General features: G+C 40.9%; 1 protein-coding gene and 1 pseudogene across 2 annotated transcripts in view; one reads left to right on the top strand and one right to left on the bottom strand.

Annotated features, from left to right (window-relative positions):
• The first annotated feature begins 1,743 nt into the window (after positions 1–1,743).
• The window catches only part of LOC309798763 (cytochrome P450 2C23-like), a 34,855-nt gene continuing 20,337 nt past the window's right edge, over positions 1,744–16,261 (top strand). The window contains exons 1-5 of the mRNA XM_082611358.1: positions 1,744–2,114; positions 4,232–4,394; positions 13,897–14,046; positions 14,665–14,825; positions 15,572–15,748. Coding sequence (XP_082467484.1) covers positions 1,935–2,114; positions 4,232–4,394; positions 13,897–14,046; positions 14,665–14,825; positions 15,572–15,748 — 831 coding nt within the window. The 5' untranslated portion in view covers positions 1,744–1,934. The remainder of the gene's footprint in view (positions 2,115–4,231; positions 4,395–13,896; positions 14,047–14,664; positions 14,826–15,571; positions 15,749–16,261) is intronic.
• Positions 5,600–11,064, bottom strand: LOC309798764 (large ribosomal subunit protein eL36-like; annotated as a pseudogene). Its single transcript has one exon. The product of its transcript is annotated as a large ribosomal subunit protein eL36-like (transcript).

Here is a 16,261-nt window from a genome sequence, read left to right as displayed (position 1 = left end):
ATCGGCTATGGCTGCATCCCAGCCTAGTGGCCCCACAGCTAAAGGATATATGAATGCAGGCCAATAAGGTTGGTTAATGGAAGCAAATAGTCTGCTGTGGGAAAATACAGAGAAATAGATGGCTGTGAAATTAGTGAAAAATAGTAAAGTTGAAACAATGAAGAATTTTAGTGCTAAATAGACTTTTTTAATGTTTTCTGTAATTAGTAGGAAACAACAGTAGACTTTTTTTTAGATTTTGAAAAAGATTTATTTTAACAAATTCCCCATAAGATAATATCTAGATTCTGAGACATTACTATTAATAGTAAGATTTATCTAAAAGCATAAATAAATAAAAGCATTAATTACCTTAAATGCAAATACAGGTGAGATAACGTTTTCAAATACCAACTAAGTAATCGGGTTTTTTTTCTTTATTGTGGTAAAATATACATAAAATATACCATTTTAGCCATTTTTAAATGTACAGGTCAGTAATATTAAATACGATCGCAATTTTGTGCAATCATCACCATTATCCATTTCTAGAACTTTTTTTAATTAGATAAATTAATAACAAAAATTTTCCCACAAGGAAGACATCAGATTGTTTCACTGTGGCATTTTATCAAACTTTTCAGGAAAAATAATACTAACCTTTTAATTAAAAATTTAAAAAGTTTTACTAAAAAGAAAAAAATGGAGCACTTGCCTACTTATTTTATCTGGCTGTCATAAACCTGATATTAAAACCAAACGCATTACAGAGAACAAAATTGCAAACCAATATTCCTCATGTACATAGGTACAGAAATCCCTAACAAAGTAATGGCAAATCAAATCCAGCAAAATAGAAAAGTTTTATTACATCATGAGAAACAAGAGGTGTTCATCCTAGGAATATAAGGTTAGTTTAACACTTAAAAATCAATCATTGTAGATTGCAATTTAAAAAAATTTTTGTTAGCTTTTTTAGCATAAATTTATTTATTTATTTATTTATTTATTGCTGCATTTGTTCTTCATTGCTACACACAGGCTTTCTCTAGCTGTGGTGGGGAGGTGGGGGGCTACTCTTCATTGCGGTGCGCGGGCTTCTCATTGCAGTGGCTTCTCTTGTTGTGGAGCACAGGCTCTAGGCTCATGGGCTCAGTTGCTCCATGGCATGTGGGATCTTCCCAGACCAGGGATTGAACCCGTGTCCCCTGCATTGGCAGGTGGATTCTTAACCACTGAGCCACTAGGGAAGCCCTTTTTGTTAGTTTTAAAAAAATTATTTATTGAAGTATAGTTGCTGTACAATATTATTTAAGTTACAGGTGTACAATATAGTGATTCACAAATTTTAAAGGTTAGGGACTTCCCTGGTGGTCCAGTGGTTAAGACTTCGCCTTCCACTGCAGGGGGTGCGGGTTTGATCCCTGGTCAGGGAGCTAAGATCCCACATGCCTTGTAGCCAAAAAACCAAAACATAAAACAAGCAATATTGTAACAAATTCAATAAGGACTTTAGAACTGGTCCACATCCCCAAAAAAAATCTTTAGAAAAAAATTTTAAAAGTTATACTCTTTATAGTTATTGTAAAATATTGGCTATATTCCCTATGTTATACAATATATCCTTGTAGTTTATTTTATACCTAATAGTGTGTACCTTTTAATCCCCCAGCTTTATAGTTAATGAATCATTAGTGCTAAAAGGAAATAGTACATGTAATGGAGAGGCTTAAAAAATCAAAAGTTGCAGATTTTGTGAACAAGAGGTAGGAAAGATATGAATCCTCCCTAATCTCAAGCTTCAGGAAGGTAAATACTGCCAAAACCAATTCCAGGGTGTTTTTTTTCCAAGCCCAAGAACTCAGACCAGCCTTTGGCTGGCAGGTCATACCCCGGGTGTGTACAAGACTTTGCTAACAAGCAATCCAGACAGTTACCAACATCGAGTGGCTGAGATGGCACTGCTGGAAATCACTACTCTTGCTCTTGTGATTTGTGCCACTTGCCTGGTTTTCCTTTTTGTGTGGAAGAAAAGTCACAAAGGGGGAAGGTTTCCACCTGGCCCAACTCCCCTTCCCATCATTGGGAATCTGATGCAGCTAAACCTCAAGGACGTCCCTGCATCTCTCTCCAAGGTAAGGGGGTTTCATTAGAGGCTGGTCATCTCCAGGTAAGGGGGGGTCATCCTCAGGTTATCTTCATGTCATCTTCAAGCTTTCTTAGTTTTACTCACCACTAAGACACTTTGGGGTGTCTATTTCTGTATTAAAGACAGATATCTTTTTTTTTTTTTTTTTCTGGATTGGATCACTTTAGAGCAGGTAGTGAGGTATGTTGACCTGACCTGAGATACAGGTTGAATTCTAGTGAATGGGAAAATTCTGAAGTCAGAACATACTTTGACTGAAAGGCTTCCAGTCCCCTCTGCGTGTAACACTTACCAAAAGGCAAGCCAAGCAAATGTAATAAGTGTCCTTTTATATTATTATTACTATTTTATACTAATCTGTGGGATACTTTATGATCCTCCTTCTAAAGAGTGATCCCCACATCTTGTTCTGACACAGCCCAGCTCTGCTACCCTGACTGACATTGACTCCTTTGGAAATATTCTTTGGGAAAAAGTATTATCTCAATGAGTTCATTGTGCAAGCATATATTCTCCAGAACAACCCTAATTACTGTCCTCTGATGAATAAAGAAAATATGATGCACACACCCAGAGGAGTATTATTTATCCTTAAAAAAGAAGGAAATCCTGCCATTTACAACAACATGGATGAAACTTGATATTATCCTAAGTTATGTAAGCCAGACACAGAAGGACAAATACTATATGCACTCTTAATGTGGACTCTAAAAGAGTCAAACTTGTAGGGAGCAGGATGGTGGTTGCCAGGGGCTGGGGAAGGGGGAAAATAGGGTGATGTTGCTCAATTTTGCTGTAAAGAGGAAAGTCATGTTGCCATAGCTGGAAAGGACTAGAATCCAGTGCACAAGTTGGAGAATTGGGCCTTTTTTAGGAGCATGGAGAGTCATTTATATTAACAGAAAACTATGTACATGGGCACAGATTAAGGTAAACAAGTGGATGCTATGGCAGAAGCATATGGACATTCTCTTCTGGTTATTTCTATTATCTCTGTGAAATAGGGAGCAAAGTCATCAGCTGAGGGTGAGGTTGGGAGAGGAGGACCTGGCATTTTGTGCCCCAAAATATAGAGACACGTTCAAAGGGAACAAAGGAAGTACGTTTCATTTTCCTGGGACAGAGAAAAGAGGTACAAAATGGCAAAACTCTCTACCATTTAAGTTAAAAAAAAAAAAAGGCAAAAAAAAATGGTGTCAAGTTTTGCTTCTTAGAAATAATTATCATAAAAAATGGAGGATTATAATATACAAATGGATTTTTTTAACAAATGGATTTTTTTTTAATTTTTGGCTGCTCCACACAGTTTGCAGGAGGATCTTAGTTCCTCAACCAGCACTCGAAGCCGCGTCCTTGACAGTGAAAGCACGTAATCCTAACCACTGGGCCACCAGGGAATTCCCTAACGGATTTTTAAACATAATTTTATTTTTCAACAATTTAATTTAGAACTTGAACATGTTTCTGCACCATCGTACATCCTCATATAAGTAATTTCAAATGGCTGCTTTGAATTTAACTGCATGGTTGTAAAATACATCTGAAAACACCCCGAGCTGTCAGATGTTGTAGCACTCTATTTTTCCCCTTGGCACAATGCTATCATAAATATATAGATGTCATCCTTTTTAATACCTGTTTAGTGAGCTCTCCTTCTGGCCCTTATCCTGGCTGCTTCCTTCTCATCTTTAATTTTACCTTAAGTGTTACCTCCTCATAGATTCCTCATCTATTTTATTGTTTTCCCATTATCATCCAACATAGTACATTCTTTATCGCTTTCATAGAATTATGCTCAGTTTCTATTGCAAATGTAGTTTGTTCGGCTATTTACTGCCTGTTACTTCCACTAGACTCTAAGTTCCATGAGGGTTCCTGGCACAGTGTCTGACACAGTATAGGTGCTTAGTAAATATTTGCTCAATTGTTGCATGTATAGATGAAGGAAAGAATGAATCCATGACTGTACCCTAGGTTAAATTCCTGAAAGGAAATTAACGGAGCAAAGTCTAAGTTACATGTGAATCATTACTTAATTTCCACTGAAGCCTCCAATGGAGAGATTTCACAATAGCCCTTACAGCCACTTGCATCTCTTTCCAGCTGGCCAAAGAGTATGGCCCCGTTTACACTCTGTACCTTGGATCCCAGATCACTGTGGTCTTACATGGATATGAGGCGGTGAAGGAAGCTCTAATTGATCAAGGTGATGAATTCCTTTACAGAGGACATATTCCAATTATTGATGATAACCAGAGAGGATATGGTATGTTTCAAAATAAAAGTTAATTCTTTTTAGCAAAAAAGTCTGATTAACCTAATGAGTGTTCTGCAACAAGCTACAAACTAGATGCTGCAATACTGCACTGCAATTCTGATACTAACTACCCAGAGTTAGTGCAGACTCCATAGGTTAAGGACATCATTCCCAAGAAGACTGCCCTCACTTCTGATGTCAGCCACAAGTTCAGGAGTCTCCAGGTTACCCACACTTCTGACCAACTGGCTAAAAATTCGGGGTTTCCGTGGCCACCTCAGGTTCAGTAATTTGCTGGAATGACTCACGGAACTCAGGAAGTTGCCATACTTACAATTACAGTTTTATTTATATGAAAGATACAAATGGAGAGACACATAGGGCAAGGTTTGGGAGGGCCCAAATGCAGAGCTTCTGTATTCTATTCCAAGGAAGCAGAATGCATTACCCATTTGATGCATTGATGTGTTCACCAACCAGGAATCTCACCAGAGCTTGGTGTCCAGATTTTTTCATTGGAACTTCATTACTTGGGCACGATTGATTGAGTCATTGGCCGTGTGATAGAACTCAGTCTCTAGCTCCTTCTATTCCTTGAAAGTCAGGAGGTCAGGCTGATATCACTTGGCTAAAAGCTCCAATTCTCTAAATACAAAGTTGGTCTTTCTGGCATGGCCCACCCCACCTCGAAACTGTCTAGGGATCCACCATGAGTCACCTCACTATCATAAACTCAAGTGTGATCCCAGAGACTCAGCATGAATAACAGAGACACTTCTGTGTTAGAAGTGGGCATGTCCAAGGGTTTAGAAGCTCTCTCCCAGGAACCAGGGACAAAGACCAGACAAATTCTTTTATTATTCAACAGATGCTCTGATAACTCTATTGAGATAAACATCAAAAACAGACTCCAAATTCCCTTTAAGGTAAATCTGCAAATATGATTGTGATAAAAAACAATCTGGGAACATTTTGAAAAAAAAAGTTGTTACCCAGAGGTCTTAGGGTTTAGGGAGCTGGAGAAGCCATGCTTGGGGTTTCATTTCACAGGGTACAAAGGCTGCAGTGGCATAGTGGCAACAACAATAAACAGATGACTAGGTATAGAAATTACTGTGTTTTCGATGTCAGCCTGGTTTGGGGATGAGGGGGCGGTTGGGAGGCGGTGGTGAGGGAGCTGGGAGAGGGTGGTAGGATCAGAGCGGTGACACACAGGGAGCTACAATGGTCTTAGTGAAGCTCAACTTCTTCAGTGGGACAATAGGCTCACAGATAATTATTTTATTATTATGTTTCAAAACTTAGACATATGTTACATATATTCCTTCATATGTATGAAGTATTACGCACACAAAAGCCTAGGACAACCTGAAAGTCTCCTCCAATCCACTTCAAATTGTAAAATTGCAAGCCCCAAAGAAATAGAAACTTAATTCTTTTCAAAGCATATTTATGAATAATTAATTAAATATTATACAGTGTACTAAGTGATAAAAGAGAAGCAATTTTTGATCTCTCTTACATAAGATCAGGATGCATTTGCTCACCTAAGAAGCAACCAAACCTTCCCTCTACTACTTCCCTTTTTTCTAAACATGTTGATTACATTGTCTGTGTGTAAGCTTTAAAATCAACTTTTTTGTTTTCTTTTGGCTGCGTTGGGTCTTCGTTGCTGCACGTGGGCTTTCTCTAGTTGCGGTGAGCGGAGGCTACTTTTCGTTGCGGTGTGCGGAGGCTACTCTTTGTTGCACTGCGCGGGCTTCTCACTGCGGTGGCTTCTCTTGTTGCGGAACACAGGCTCTAGACGCGCGGGCTTCAGTAGTTGTGGCACATGGGCTCAGTAGTTGTGGCACACAGGCTTAGTTGCTCCGTGGCATGTGGGATCTTCCCGGACCAGGGCTTGAACCCGTGTCCCCTGTGTTGGCAGGGGGATTCTTAACCACTGCACCACCAGGGAAGCCCCTAAAATGAACTTTTAATTGGAGCGGGAAGCTTGTGGGTTGGATTGAGCTCAAGAGGGAAAAAATTATTGCTCAAAAAATTGCCGTTTTCACAACTCTGAGAAAATTGGTTTCCAAACTTCCTCTAAAATCCTTGTTACTGCTCCTTACTTGCCTGTAATGGGAACAGATAACTCAGCTCTTCCTTTCCTAAAACTTTCTATCTTGGAAAATAACAAAAAGAAGAACCATTCATTGATATTTTAGTTTTCCTTCTGCATTAGTTTCCTGGGGCTGTCATAATAAAGTACCAAAAACTGGGTACAAACCTTACGGCAACAGAACTTTATTGTCTCACAGTTTTGGGTCCAGAAGTCTGAGATCAAGATGTCAGTGAGGTTGGTTCCTTCTGAGAGCTGTGAGGGAGAATCTGTTTCATGTTTCTCTCCTAGCTTCCGGTGCTTTGCTGGCAATCTTTGTTGTTCCTTGGCTTGTAGATGTATCACCCCAATCTCTGATTCATGTTCACATGGCATTCTCTGTGTATATATGTCTCTGTGTCCAAATTTCCCCTCTTTAGAAGCGTACAGTCATATTGGATTGGGCCCGCCCTAATGATCTCACTTTAACTTGATTACCTCTGCAAAGACCCCATTTCCAAATAAGGTCATATTCACAGATACTGGGGGCCAGCGCATCAACATATTTTGAGGGGAAACAAACCCATAACACCTTCAAAAATGAAATGTCTGCTAAAATACTAGATAGCTTTCTGATCTAGTGAACTTTGAACACTATAATACAGTGCTGAGGATTTGTGTCTAATCAAGTTGAAACATTTTCTGTTAACTATCAACTCAATATTTTGTCTAGTGTCTTAATCTTTAAATATTTATCTCATTGACAGATTGCAACAGCTTAAGCCCTTACTTTATCTTTTTCTTTTTTTCTGAAAAAGTTTTATTGTGCACAGAGGGTAAGGGCTCAGTCCTTCTTGGCTGCTGCCTTCCTCATGGCGGCCAAGGCATTGCTCAGCTCTTCTCTCTTCCTCTTGGTATGGATGTGTGTCCCCACCCTTTTCTTGATGAACTTGAGGGCCCGCTTGTCCTTGGAGACCTTGAGCAGCTCCATGGCCCGCTGCTCATAAGGGGTGAAGCAGCACACTTCCTAGATCACGTCCCGCACGAACTTGGTGTGCTTGGTGAGGCGCCAGTGGTGGCGTCTGTGCTTCGGCTTGCTCAGGTCCTTGGTCAGCTTGTGGCCCTTGTTGAGGCCCAAGGCCATGGGTAGCACAGAGCCATGGCTGCTGCTCTGCAATGGCAGCCACGGCGGAAGGGCCTCCGACACGCAGAACTCTGGGATTTCTACCAACACGCGGGCAGCAAGTGCCAGAGAGGCCCTCTTACTTTAACGTATTCATTCAATCCACACACTAGTTTTAGATGCCATTGTTCAGTCGCTAGAATGCAAAAATTAAAATAACTTAGTGCTCTTAAAGGTATGGATAAACAGCCATTCATTCTTTACCTGGAGGAGTGCAATGCTGTAACATTTTTGGAAAGTACTATATCTATGGCCATATAAACTGTAGAGACCTACTGAGGAATCTAGTTTACATAAACAGAAACAACCAACTATGTGATTATTCACCCATGCACGTACTTGCCCCAGTGCAGTGGGAGTGGAGAGGGCATTGCTTCCTTGGAACAGTCCACGCCTGCAGGGATGCAGGTGTGGTAAAGAGAAAGAAGTATATTTTTTCAAAAGATATTTACATAATGGGTATAGATTCTGAACAAAGTGAGAAAAATAGGAAAGTATCACAGCTATCTCTTGTTGTGTAACAAACCACCCCAGACTCAGGGATGTAAAACAACAACTCCCTAGCCCCCACTTTTTTTTAATGCTCATGGATTCTGTGATCAGGAATTTGAACACGGCACAGTGGAAGGTGTTTTCTCTGATCCACAAGGCCTGGGGCCTTAGCAGACATCCAATTTTGTTTTTTTCCAAATAAGGCAGCTAAGGGTGATTCAAATAGCTGAGGGCTGAAATCATCTGGAGGCTTCTTCATTTATAAGTCTGGCTTCTGGGCAAGGATGACCCAAAGGCTGAGCTCAGCTGGGCCTGTCAACAGAGCATCTCCAAGTGGCCCACTCATGTGGCTTGGGCTTCTCGCTGGTGCCTGGAGTCCAGGAGGGGGCATCCTGAGGGGGAGCTTCTGGAGAGTGAGCATTCCAAGCTGCAAAGCTTCTTCAGACCAAATTTTAGAACATAGAACCATTTTATTCATTGCAAGTAATTCCAAAAAGCCAACCCAAATCCAAATGGACAGGAATTAGGCTTCCCTTCTTGATGGGGAGGTGGTGGTGGTCACACTACAGAAGAGAATGAGGGATGGGAGATATTGTTGTGGTTCACTCTGGAAAACACAATCTGCCCACAACAAGCAGGTAGAAGAGGAAAGTATCACCTCTGCACTGATAAGGGAAAACTTGAACAACAGAAGTTTAAGCGGGAGCCAAGTGGTTCTGCAGTGGAAGATAGGATTAGAGAGCCTTCTGCATTGAGTCACAGACAACCCTGGACCAATGCTGAACTCCCCATGTAGAAAAGAAGAGACTGACTACTGTATGTGAGATTCGTGTGTGTATATGTGTACATTCCCAGATTTGGACTCCCAAAAGCATTTCAGTTTCAGAATAGGGCAATAGAAGATGTCAGATTTTCCTCTGAAATAGATATTGTCAAGAGCCTTGACCTTAAACTTTTAACTGACAGCATCGGTGAATCAAAGCAGCCTTCACATAGCTCATTCATTGTCATCAGAACCTAGAAAATATATTGGCACTGTCTCCCGCCATCACATTTACATGGCATATACTCCAACATTGGAAGAATTCAACCATCTTCTTCTCTGTGCTTGTGTCCAGAAGATAAACACTGCTAGAGAAATTCTCTCAGTAATTACACTGGCTTCCCTTTAAATTAATACTTTAAACCTCAATTAGACTCTTAATACAACACGTTCCTCTGATTGGCTCCCTTTTCCACTCTCAGAGACTCCTTATTCCTCCTATTAACACCCCCATTATACATTTCCTCTCTCAGAACCACTGTATCATAACTCATTGTAACAACAGAAGTATCAGAAAGGAACTCTTCAGTTTCTTAACATTTTATCTATGGGTCTATCTGCCCCTGCACCCACATTCTCCTTTTTTTTTCTCCTGTTACAATTGAAAAAGTGTCCCTTTCTTGACAGGGAAAATTTCCACATGTGCCCTAGATCCTATAGCATCTCACCTTCCCAAGGATTTTACTTCTTTGGTAATGCCTTCTCCATCCCTGATTACCCATCTCTCTCCACTTGTCTTGAAAGCCACTCCTCTCTCTTCCCTACTGGCCCTGGTTCCCAGTGCTACAGTTACTGCAAGCTGAAATTCCCACACTCTTTCAACAGCTGGCTCTGACTGGGATCAACCAAAGAGAGGCACTGGCAAGAGATTGGGGAGTGGAAGGAGAGCCAGAGGGCCCCCTCTCTCTGTGCCTCAGATAGCATCTCTTCCAAGAGCTGCACATCCCCCCGTAATAACTCCAGGGCCACTTTGGTTCCTGGCCAGGTAACCCCAGCCACTGAGCTCCTTTGTCCCTTCCATGGGGAGATGGTAGCAGTTTTCAGCTGTTGATAATTACTAGTTGTCTCACTGTCCCTGGTTTGGCCTCTCAGTGTTTCCATCACCTTAAAACCAATTCCCTGGATTAATTTTCCTCTGTTTTAAATATTGAGAGAGGCTTCTCTTTTGCTGGTTGGACTGTGACTGATAAACTCACTCTCCAGTGAATCATTCCCAGGAGTATGTGAATATTCCACAGCACTCTCCTCACAACTCCCTTCGGTTACTGTTCCTGGTTTCTTGCCCCTTAACAACCAAACTTCTCTAAAGAGACATCCATAATGATGGAGTAATTCTCCTTTAGAAACCTATCTTGAGAGATAATACAAGATGTGGGAAAAATTATAAACAAGATTGTTCACGGTAGTAATATTTTTAGAATCTGGCATACAGCCGGTGTCAACCAAAAAAAAATGCACAGTGTGAGAGTTGTGAGTTTACTTTTATTTGGGAACTTACTGAGGACTATAGCCCAGGAGACAGCATCTCAGATAGCTCTGAGAAACTGCTCCGAAGAGATAGTGGGGGAGGTCAGTATATATATGATTTAGCGAAGGGGGTATGTGCAATCAAGCACCCATCTCAGTAGAAGGCTGCTGCTAGTCACGAGGAACAGATGTCTCGCATCTGTTCCTTTTATTTATTGTCATCAATAAAATCATTGATGTCTCAATGATTTTATTGCTTCGCTAAGTATGAGGAAATGCAAGAAATTGAGTTCCTAAAGTTTTCTCCTGAAAATATCTAACTATCTGAAGGCCTGTTCTGTCAGTTTCCCCAGAGCACAAAGTGCCTCATTCCTGATCTCCCCGCTGAATTCCTTTCATGGTCTGTTGAAGGTCAGTGACTGCAGTGGCCATTGACCTAATCCTTGTAGAGCTGGATGGCAAGTGACATGCTTTAGTTGGCACAGGATAGCAATGAAAATTTATTAGATAAATGGAAGAATAAATGAAGAGAAAAAAAGGCAACATGTAAAAGTCTAATTAAGGATTAAATAAAAATTTTACCAAATTTGTAATTGCTTTTTGATTTAAAGGTGATGCAAAAACAGTTAAAAATTTAAAGAGATAAAAATATTCCTAAAATTCAATAATAATAATAATGTTATTATTAATTATTATAAACATTAGATGTTATAATAATAATTGGGATATTATTGAATTAGTATAATAGCTATAATTATATAATATTAGCTAATATCTATTAAATACTTCTTATGTGCCAGGTACTGTGCTGGGCGTTTCTTATGTATTACCATATTCAGTTAACACAGTGGCCCCATGAGGAAAATGTTTTTTATTTCCATTCAACAGATGAAAAGCTGAGGCAAGGGCCTCCCTGGTGGCGCAGTGGTTGAGAGTCCGCCTGCCGATGCAGGGGATACGGGTTCGTGCCCCGGTCTGGGAGGATCCCATATGCCGCGGAGCGGCTGGGCCCGTGGGCCATGGCCGCTGAGCCTGTGCGTCCGGAACCTGTGCGTCCGGAGCCTGTGCTCCGCAACGGGAGAGGCCACAACAGTGAGAGGCCCGCGTACAGCAAAAAAAAAAAAAAAAAAAAAAAAAAAAAAATGCTGAGGCAACAGAAGTTAAATAACTCACCCAAATTAGAAAGTTTTGGAGTAGAGATTTGAGTTCAATTTGCCTAACTCTAGAACCCAGAACCAGTAACCATAGTCTCAATACACTAACCTATTCTTAAATTTTTTTGTTTTTTAATTTTTTAATTGAAGTATAGTTGATGTAACATATTTATTTTTATGTGCCATCTCCCAAATGTTGTTCATATGCACACATATTTTACATAGTTGTAATTATAGTATAGGAATATTTGTGTACTGATTTTTCTTTTAAATATTAACATTTCTGCTATTTTTACATAGTTTTCATAATCATCATTTTAACAATTGCTTACTTTTCCTAATATTGATTTACTATCATTGTATAATTATGCAAAAAATTACCCTATCGTTATCATTTAGATTGTTTACAAATTTCTTAATAAGTCAGTATAGATGACATTGCAGTGTACACCTTTTAAACTTTTGCTGAATTATTTCTTTGTGTAAATTCTTCGGAAAGCAATTAATGGATCAAAGACAATTTTAATAGTTTTTGCTATAAATATTGCTTTAATTTCCAAAATAGGTCGTGATATGCAAAGAGGCTAAACAATGCACCAAATTTGCCACAAGCTTGATTGCTTTAGGTACAAAATTTCTTTTTAATGCTTGCTAATTTGGTAGATGTGAAATGAATATTTAAATTATTGTGTATTGAACATCTTCTATGTGCAAGGTAAGAGATCATCATGTGTCACAGGAAATATTTGGAGAGATGCACCAGTCACTTAACTAAGTAAAATCTAGTATAGGAAGTAACACAAGTAAACAAATTGCTGTAATACAAGGTAGAAAAGATAAATTGTATTAAAGCATCACGCAAGCCAATTCAGTTAAAGGAAGGCAAGATTACCTCCAGTAGAGGATAGGGAAGACTTCAAAGAGAAGGTTTTCAAGATGGCTCTTAAAGGAAAGCTAGAAACTCAACAAAGCAAATAGGGTGGGAACAGACTTGTCAGCAAAAAGGAGAGAATGAACAAAATGAGGGTGCAAAACAATGTAGTTGCATTTAGTGAACAGCTGTGATTGGTCTATAAGCTCAGAGTTAGAGCCAAGGGAGAGAATGATGGAACTGTTTGAGGTTTTAAAGGTGTCAGAATGAGACCGGGGTGGGGAGGTGGGGGTGGGGTAGAGGGACTCATTGAATGATTTTTAGCACCAGCCTAATTGTCCCTGTATTTGATTTTGAGTAACCTGGAAACTGTAGATTTAGAGGAGTGAAAGGGGAAACTGGTTTGAAGATGATTAGAACTTTTAAAATCTGTAAAAGTCTTAGAACCTGAAGTGTGGTAGCATAGTATAAATTGATAAGAAGGGACAGATGAGAAAGACATTTTGGAGGTGAAATCGACAGGACTTACCAAGAGCAGATGTATAGGGTAAAGGGCAAGAGGGATGTGAAGATGCCCTGAGGTTTGGATTTGGGGCACTAGGAAACTGGTGGCACATTAAGGAAATTCAGGACATGTAACTGTTTTTTTTGTTTTTTTTGTTTTTTTTTTTTTTTTTTTTTGCGGTACGTGGGCCTCTCACTGTTGTGGCCTCTCCCGTTGCGGAGCACAGGCTCCGGATGCGTAGGCTCAGCGGCCATGGCTCACGGGCCCAGCGGCTCCGCGGCATGTGGACCAGGGCATGAACCCGTGTCCCCTGCATCGGCAGGCGGACTCTCAACCACTGCGCCACCAGGGAAGCCCACGTAACTGGTTTTGTACAGAGGAAGGAATGAAAAAACACTGGTGTGAACATACTGAGTTCCTTTGCTCCTGAGTTTCTTCTTGTTCAGATTAGCTAACATTAGCTGTAGTAAATTCAGAGGCCAATGGAAACATATATTCCCTATTGCTCTGCTTTCCAGTTGCTTATCCTCTAATAGAGAAAGTCACAGGTAGAATTAAACCACAAGTTAGAAGGATATTAAGTGTAAAACAGACACTCAGGAAAGAGGTTTGTGAGAACACATGCCAGTCTTTACTACTTTTAACAAAACCAGACAGAGGGCCCTTCCCACACTTGGGAATGTTCTCTACCTGCCAGTGATCCTGCCTCCTGACTCCATCACCCCTGCCCTCTGTTGACCAGAGCTTGGGTTTTATTTTCTTTGTGACAAATATTTCACCCAAACCAAAGAATATGTTGTGCTCTTCAAAGGCCAGTTGCTAAATCCCTGATAAAGGGCACTGGCAACAGTGCAGGGTGGACACAGGAGATAAGCTTCAGGGAAAGTCGGACTCCATGATGCAAAATTCTTTCCTGCTCTTTGCTTCTTTTCCTAGGAATCTTTTTCAGTAATGGAAACAGGTGGAAACAAATGCGGCGCTTCTCCCTCATGACCCTGAGGAACTTTGGAATGGGGAAGAGGAGCCTCGAGGAGAGGGTCCAGGAGGAGGCCCAGTTTCTGGTGGAGGAGCTCAGGAAAACAGAGGGTGCGTTCCATCGACCATCCTTTGGGGCAAGGGGCTTCTACACACAGAGCTTCCCACCAAAGCTCCTCCTTTGGGAGGCACGCAATAGTCCACAATCTGCTCTATGAGTCAGGATGTTGACTAGGAAAAAGGCGGCAGGAAGAAAATGACCCAAAACTGTTACTTAGGACTCACGAATCCCATTGTTTGGATTCATCTCCCAACTTCGGTACTTACTGGATGTGTAAATTTGGACAAGTTACTTAACTTTTCTAAAATGCAGTTTCCTCATGTGAAAAATGGGGCTAAAAATCAAACCTCAGAATGAGGGTTAAATAATACAGTTTGCAAAACATTTACACAGTATCCAGCATGTATAATACTCCATATTACTTGTTGCTATGATGACTAATACAGTATTCATTGAAAAACATAATAATTAGTAGTAGTAGCATAGTATAATACTATAGAGCATGTAGTACTATTAGAAGATCCCTACATCCTAATTTGAAGAAGTTTAGAGAAAATAAAATATGGGTATCAATCTGAGCAAGAGGGAGGCCCTGTTCTTGAAGCCCTAATGCACACTGATGAAAATTCTAAATGTTAGAATTGTTTTTTTTTTTTTTCTCACATCAGCTCAGCCCTTGGACCCTGTCTTCACCCTCTCCTGTGCTTCCTGCAACGTGATCTGCTCTGTCCTCTTCAACGAGCGTTTCCACTACAACAATAAGACGTTACTCTCCCTGTTGAGTTTGTTAAATAAAAATTTTAATCGAATAAACTCTCCCTGGATCCAGGTAAAGCCAAGTCTGCATCTGCCCTTGCGGTTGATCTCATGGGGGCACTGGGAGCCCATAGTCAGGGTAAAGGGCTGCGAGCTCCTCACCCTGCCCCATGAGCACGTGCCAACACAAGCACTGTCACCTTCCCACCACGTGTGTCTTGTCGAGTGGATGAGTGCAGTGTTGCTTACCCCAGCACCTATGGAAGGCTGCCCTCTGCTTGTTTCTGTGAGCTGACTCCCACAAAAGAAGACATCATGTTCCCAGTTGCCTACGTTTCTTTTTTTTTTTTTTTTTTTTTTTTTTTTCTTTTTGCGGTATGCGGGCCTCTCACTGTTGTGGCCTCTCCCGTTGCGGAGCACAGGCTCCGGATGCGCAGGCCCAGCGGCCATGGCTCACGGGCCCAGCCGCTCCGCGGCATATGGGATCCTCCCAGACCGGGGCACGAACCCGTATCCCCTGCATCGGCAGGCGGACTCTCAACCACTGCGCCACCAGGGAGGCCCCCTACGTTTCTTTTAAGGCCCCTACGCACATTCTCCCCCTCTTGACTCTGAGGTTGGCCAAGGGTGGCTGAGCAAGGAGATGGGAAGGGGCTGCTCTCTCATGTACGTGATGGTCACCCTCCCTTCTCTTCTGCTCGGAAGCTGGAGGAAGGGATTCTGCCTAGCCAGACCACTCAGAGGGTTAGGTGCTCCACTTAGAAACACTGGTCTCTCTTCACAAACTGAATTGCTGATGTATTATTTTTCTCATTTTAGATTTACAATCTATGGCCAAAACTCATAAAGTATCTCCCTGGAGAGCACAAAGCATTCTCAAAAAGGCTTGATGATGTTAAATATTTTATTCTGGAAAAAGTGAAGGAGCATCAAAAGTCCCTGGATCATAATAACCCTCGAGACTACATTGACTGTTTCCTCAGCAAGATGGAGCAGGTACTGTATGTGACATCTTTCCCTGATACTATATTTTATCAGTCCATGGAAATGCAGGAAAGCATAATCACACCATGTAGGTAATTCTTTTTTTTTTTTTTTAATTGGGTTGTGCTGGGTCTTAGTGGCGGCAGGCAGGCTCCTTAGTTGTGGCATGTGAACTCTTAGTTGCAGCATGCATGTGGGATCTAGTTCCCTGACCAGGGATCGAACCCAGGCCCCCTGCATTGGAAGCGTGGAGTCTTAACCACTGCGCCACCAGGGAAGTCCCCATTTTGGTAATTCTTAATATTTTGATATCTTATGGCAATGGGGTACACTATTAAAAATAACAGAAATTTAAAAATAGTCCAAAGCCCTCTTTTTCCTTTGTATTTCTATTTACTTCCTACACTTGGATATTAGCATTTAATGAAGTGTTCTCGATATATATTTACAAGGAGCTACATATATATATATATAAACATGCATATATATATATATATATATATGCATGTTTCTGAACATATATTT

The sequence above is a fragment of the Mesoplodon mirus genome (assembly GCF_964341445.2).
Source record: "Mesoplodon mirus genome assembly, chromosome: 2".
Taxonomy (NCBI): Eukaryota; Metazoa; Chordata; class Mammalia; order Artiodactyla; family Ziphiidae; genus Mesoplodon; species Mesoplodon mirus.
Note: the sequence above shows the minus strand (reverse complement) of the source record. Positions and strands in the feature narration are given on the sequence as shown.